Source organism: Micropterus salmoides, unplaced genomic scaffold (assembly GCF_014851395.1).
Source record: "Micropterus salmoides isolate LMB-PRFRI ecotype aquatic unplaced genomic scaffold, ASM1485139v1 Ms_hic_scaffold_22, whole genome shotgun sequence".
Classification (NCBI taxonomy): Eukaryota; Metazoa; Chordata; class Actinopteri; order Centrarchiformes; family Centrarchidae; genus Micropterus; species Micropterus salmoides.
This window is the reverse complement of record NW_024041373.1, coordinates 22,162,754-22,168,753: the sequence shown is the minus strand read 5'-3', so window position 1 is coordinate 22,168,753 and position 6,000 is coordinate 22,162,754. Positions and strand designations below refer to the sequence as shown.

The following is a 6,000-nucleotide window of genomic DNA, read 5'->3' as shown; positions in this document are numbered from 1 at the left end:
CAGACTTTAAAGCATCTGGTGAATACAGCCCTGCTCCTCACAATATGGACAAACAAAACAAAGTATCATGCAACCATTGAGCCATGACAAGTATCTAGGTTTTTATTTGTTTTGAATTTGACTTTTGAGGAACAAAAAAGGTAACATCAAATGAAGATACAATGGAAGTCTGATGTTTGCAAAGCAGCAGCTAATTAAAGGAAGTGAGAGTGCAATGGGGGAAATGGCGATACAATTACAGTAGCCTAAGTCAAAAACAACTTCCTTGTGATCAGGTTTGAATGCACTGTGGAAAGGTTTTAGGTGTTTTAGGTGTAAATGCTGTAAAGTAAGAGTGTTTACAAAAATAGACATGTTAATATATATTTATCAATTAAAATACAAAGTGAGTGAACAGAAGACAATCTAAATCAAATCAATATTTGGTGTGACCGCCCATATCCTTGACGAAGATCATTTACATACAGAACATACTGGGATGGGCTGTTGGTGCTGATTTTAAAATCACTATTGGGATAGTCTCAAAACTTCTTGATTTATGTGAAACCAAAATTTATCAAAACCTTTTGGTTCCCTCCCCATTTTACTGCCGATCTAGCTACTTTCACTCCAGTCCAGTAAGTGGCGTAAGTTGCCTGTAAGGTTGTGTGAATGTTTGTGCCCTTTAAGACTTTTGGATGTTGTCATTGGTTGAACTCATACTGTTGCAGGAAGCAGCCTACTATTTACAACCTGCTTCCAGCGGAGTACCTACAAATAATTTGAGCATTTTCAAAGGTATAAATGTAGAGTTGGTTAGTTGGGGTTACTGCCGTGCGGGAAAAAGTGGCATTCATGAATATGCTTGTAGCACCATTTAGCCGGCTAGCTTTGCTAGCGTTAGCGTGAAGCGCCAAATTTAAATAACGTCTAACCTGAACTTGGGCATGATAGATAGCAAACGTTTGCACGTTCGTTGTTTACTTCATTAAAGTACATGTTGCATCTCCGTTAGCAAAGATAATATGTTCTTGCTTTCGGTTTAGCCGGAACGATAGTTTACTAGTTAACTAATTGGCATGTAGCGTTAGCTAGCTTAAGTTCACGTTAATGTTAGCTAACTGAGTAACATTTACCATTACATGTCCACTGGTTAACGCCAACACTAATGAGCTGACTACATTTTACATACATACACTGTTAATTGGTCAGTTAGCTAAACTAACTAAATACATTTTATGACAGATGATGCGAAGACCCCGAGCATCAACTGCCAAAGCTGTGAAGTTACAGGACGGAGACATGGACACCGACCTGTAAGTTAATTTTTTCATTCACTGTTTTTTTTTAAAGGATGCAGTTTGCAGCTCACCAGTACATCTCAGGGCTGAAAAAGAGACAAACATAACGTTACTCATACTGACATTGTTAGATTGTGCAGTTAAGAATCTCTAATCCATTAGAAACACTAGCCTATGTTTACAGTGTTGAAGGTGACTAAGTATGCAGTATTCAACAGAAAGAGCTAGATCACAGTTACAGTATTAGAGCTGATTTTTCACTTTGTTCCTACCATCAGGTCCTTTTCCCAGACAATGAGTAGCGATGAGGACAGTGAGGAATGGAGGCCACCAGAGTCAAAGCCAAAAGTCCCTAGCAAGACTGCCAAAGCCCCTGCAGCCAAGGAGAAGAAAGTAGCTGTGAAGAGAACTGCTAAACCAAAGGAGCCGAAAGCACCCAAGCAACCTAAAGTTCCCAAAGTGCCTAAAGATCCGAAGCCAAGAGCACCACGCAAACCTGCAGCAGAGCGAAAAACACAGGCCGCTAAAGTTCTGAAGGGTACTTGTGCACCTGAGTTGGCTGGAACAAAGAGGAAAAAAATTGATGAAAAAAAGAATGATGAGGCTGGAGAAGACAAAGGAGATAAACTAACAGACTGTCCAGAGCGAGAAAGGACTGAAGAGAGTGGGCCAAGTATAAGAATGAAGGAGGAGGTCAGACTGATGGCCATTTTAGTTAGAGTATATCTGCATACACATACACACAAAAGAAGATGAAATAGAGCTGGGAACAATTATAACCACAGGTCTGTTTACTGCTAGTTTATGACTAGACTTAAATGTTAGAATGTATGGTAAGAATATATGTGTATTACTGAACTATGCTTACTGATATTGCTGTATGTGAAACAGTTAATAGAATAAATCCAGTTACTTTCCCTGAATTGTCATATTTTCAACACTTTATAAAGACAGCAAAGCTCTTTTTATTAACATAAACACATATCCCATCACTAATCTCTGATTGTTCTCAGTCCTTTTTTATTTTTTGTCTTATCTTGTGCTGTTTTTCTTTTTTCTTGTAGAGGGTGTCATTTATCGTGTCAGAATCCCACCAGGCAGACACATGGGCAGGAGAGGGATCATCACTAGCTGGGCTTAGAACAAAGAAAGAAGAAGTAGAGGAGGAGGATTTCACGTTTGATGAGCCCTGTCAAAAGAAACAGAAGACCAGTGGTGCCTGCCTGGGCCAACCAACTGCTTTACCATCATCTGAAGCACAATCTCTGAGGAATGACCTCAATATGAACTGGGACTTGATAGAGGTATTGGAGGATTTGGTGGTGTGTTTTATGTGTGAAAGTGTTTGTCTATACTTTTGTCAGATTACTGGCAGACAAACAATGCTAAAATGTGTGGACAGTTTGTAGGTGACCCAATGGGGCAATAATGAAACTGCCACCACCACTTCTTGGTTAAACACTTTTGGACACTAGGACACTGTTGCCAACATGACAATGAGCTGTTGATGGGTGGCATTACTCTTTCTCCATCCATTGTCTTTGGATTACTGTCTGTCCGCAGATTACAATTACAACCTTCTGATTTACTGGACATTATAGGACATAATGGGCAATATCGTGGACATAATCACTGAACATTTTTATTTAACCGTACACACATACCTGTTCTTGAGATTTGATTTTTGAACTATATGCCTCTTTTCCTACATATCTATATGTAACACATCAAGAAGCAACATTACTATTAACCTACAGCTGGCCATATGTATATTTGGGATTTTGAAGTGTGTTCTGTGTGTTTACTAATATTTTAAAATTTGCACATGTATTGATATTTTATATTTCCTACTTTGTACTACAACTGCTGCACAACAATTTCCCTTGGAAAAAAATAAAGTCCTATTTTATATTTAACAAAGTTAAAAAAAAAAATTCTTTAACAAACTTGTTTTGACAGTTGGGTCCCCTGTGTAGACTAAAATGCAAAGAATGGGATGACATGCACACTTATATCACTGAATTGCTAAAGCCAGAGACTCAAAAGAGAAACCGTGAAGATATTAGATATTAACAACAGACAAACAGTTTTCTTGTTAATTGGTGGTCATATGGGCAGTGTCTTACTGCCTACTTGCTTAGATAGATGTACTGTTTGAATATCTGTGTGTGTCCTTCCCCTTAGCTGCTGTCCATCCTGACATGTGTGGAGCGATGGGTGTGTGTAAATATCATTGCGCTGCTTCGTGAGGAAAACACGGTGCCATTCATGGTGCGCTACCGCAAAGACATGATTAACCACATGGACGCCGATGCCGTCCGAGATGTCCAGCTGGTATATGAGGAGTTATGGTAGGCAAATGAAACATCTTAAGAGAAAAAAATTTAAAAATAAAACTAACTAAGACACCTTATTACCCACTTATACCTTTGCCAGCATTAAATAATGAAATGCATGTAGAGGCACAATTAGATACAAACTTTTATATATTTACAACTGTAGCCATGAAATGTTTTGTTAAATGAGCTGAAAAAGATTGGGTTAATTTTGAGACCGCATTTCTGAAATTGGCCACTAGATGGTGCTATTGGTCAAACTTTGAGGCCTGAAACGAGTGTTGTGTATCACTTGTGTGCTTCTGCGTGCTATAATTGTGCACTATATATAATGCATTTCTTTTTGTATATTTGTGTATGTGTGTGTGTTTCTTCAGCTCTCTTGCCAAGAAGACTCAATCTGTTATTCAGACCCTGAAGAAGGATGGGGTTTTGACAACTGAGTTGGAACAAAACCTTAGGAGCTGCCGATCAGCTGATGAACTGGATCATGTGGTCAGAATCACATTTTTATTCTAAAGTAATATCTATCATTTAAATGTGATTCAGAAATCTCATTCGTGTTTGCACTATTATTTATCCACACCTGAAAGTGGCTCTTATACTCTCCTTACGATTCATCACAAATGCTTCTGTTTGTGTCTTTAGTATTCCCCCTATAAGAAAGGCAGTAAGCTGACGAAGGCTCGCAGGGCCAAAGCACTTGGCCTTGAGGTGGCAGCCACTACACTGATCAACTCACCACACACTCTGGATTTAAGGGCATGGGTAAAACCTGGTACTGAGGGTAAGACACAGTTTTGTAGACATTAAAATAAATGTAAACCTGAAGGTTAACATTATGCTTGGAGAGGAACCTCCTGGACCTGTTGGGCAATCTCATGAAAAGAAGATTTTTTTCATTTAAAAGATCAGATTTGGAGAAATTACAATCACAAATGATTTATTATGCACTGATTTTGAGCGCTTTAGGATTTTTTTTTCAGTTTGAATCAAATTGTTAGGATGTACAGATTCAGGTATACACAAGAGGCCCTACTCTTTGGATCAAATTTAAAGCTAGAGAAGGCCACAGATTTTAGGATAGTGGTGGGCGACAATGAGGCCACAGCCAAGGAATCTGTCAATTGCTTAGGCTGGGTCTTAGACAATCATTTATTAGGAGACTGCATGGCTCAGATGGTGCTTACTAAAGTTAACCAAAGAATCATATTTCTGGCTAGAATCTCAAATTGTTTGAATAGAACAGCGCTAGAGACATTGGCAGTGTCCTTCATCCGGTGTCATTTTGATTATGCATGCCTCTCCTGGTATACAAGTGCACTTATGATTCTTAAAAAGAAGCTGCAGACATCGCAAAATAAATTTGTGCGATTGGTCCTTAAACTTCCATCTACGACACAACTTCCGCTCATTTGATCAGCATTAAATGACTGCGGGTTGAAGAGCGAGCTTCACAAATCCCAATATTAGGGAATACCATACTTACCATACCACAAGAGGGAGTACAACTGATTTTGTTCCCTTGAGGTTTAAGAGTTGTATGGGGAAGGACACTTTCCTGTATTTCCAGATGCTATTATGTTGAATGGGCCTCCGATGAGCATTAAGATGATCAACTCTTTAGTTAGTTAAGTCCTTACTAAAAAAATGGCTGAGTGGCCGATAATTATAATTATAAATAGCATGAAATGTTGTCAGTATGCTGTTGTTTATATCCTTTATATTCTTTATACTCCTTTATATTCTTTATACTGATGATTGCCGCAGCCAGCGGCAATCATCAGTATAAAAATTAAAATTTTTATATTAAAATTTTTATATTAAAATTTGCAGATGATTCTGCTATTGTTAGTCTCCTCTCTTCTGAGGAAAGTGATCATGGTCCTGTTGTTGATGATTTTGTGCTCTGGTGTGATAGGGTATTCCTTCAATTAAATGTAGAAAAGACAAAGGACATGCTGATTGATTTTAGGCGTAAGTCATCAACTCCTCAGAACACTACCATCAATAGGCAGATGGTGGGATTCGTAGAAACAAGTATCTCGGCAGTTTGATTGACAATAAATTGAATTTTAATTCCAACACTGAGATGCTCTGCAAAAAAGGCCAACAAAAACAAACAAACAAAGTTTCATGTTGATAAAACCCTCATGACCCTTTTTTATAAATCATACAGTGAGTCTGTATTAACATTCTCTGTAATTTGCTGGTATGGTAATCTCACTGTTAAGGCCAAAACTGCTCTTTCCAATATAGTGAAGGTCAACAGTAAAATTTTAGGCGTCCAGCAGTGTAGCCTCACTGACCTGTATAATAGACAGGTAATTAGGAAGGCCAAGTCAGTTATTGCATCATTTGGAGTTTCAGATCTTGCCTTCTGG

The 6,000-nt window shown here is 38.4% G+C and overlaps 1 protein-coding gene across 2 annotated transcripts in view; it reads left to right on the top strand.

Moving 5' to 3' along the window:
* Window positions 1-677: 677 nt before the first annotated feature.
* The window catches only part of srbd1 (S1 RNA binding domain 1), a 55,182-nt gene continuing 49,859 nt past the window's right edge, over window positions 678-6,000 (top strand). For both annotated transcript variants that reach the window (XM_038737054.1, XM_038737053.1), the window contains exons 1-7: window positions 678-777; window positions 1,225-1,295; window positions 1,559-1,973; window positions 2,345-2,584; window positions 3,465-3,631; window positions 3,994-4,111; window positions 4,265-4,403. In XM_038737054.1, coding sequence (XP_038592982.1) covers window positions 1,225-1,295; window positions 1,559-1,973; window positions 2,345-2,584; window positions 3,465-3,631; window positions 3,994-4,111; window positions 4,265-4,403 — 1,150 coding nt within the window. In that variant the 5' untranslated portion in view covers window positions 678-777. The remainder of the gene's footprint in view (window positions 778-1,224; window positions 1,296-1,558; window positions 1,974-2,344; window positions 2,585-3,464; window positions 3,632-3,993; window positions 4,112-4,264; window positions 4,404-6,000) is intronic.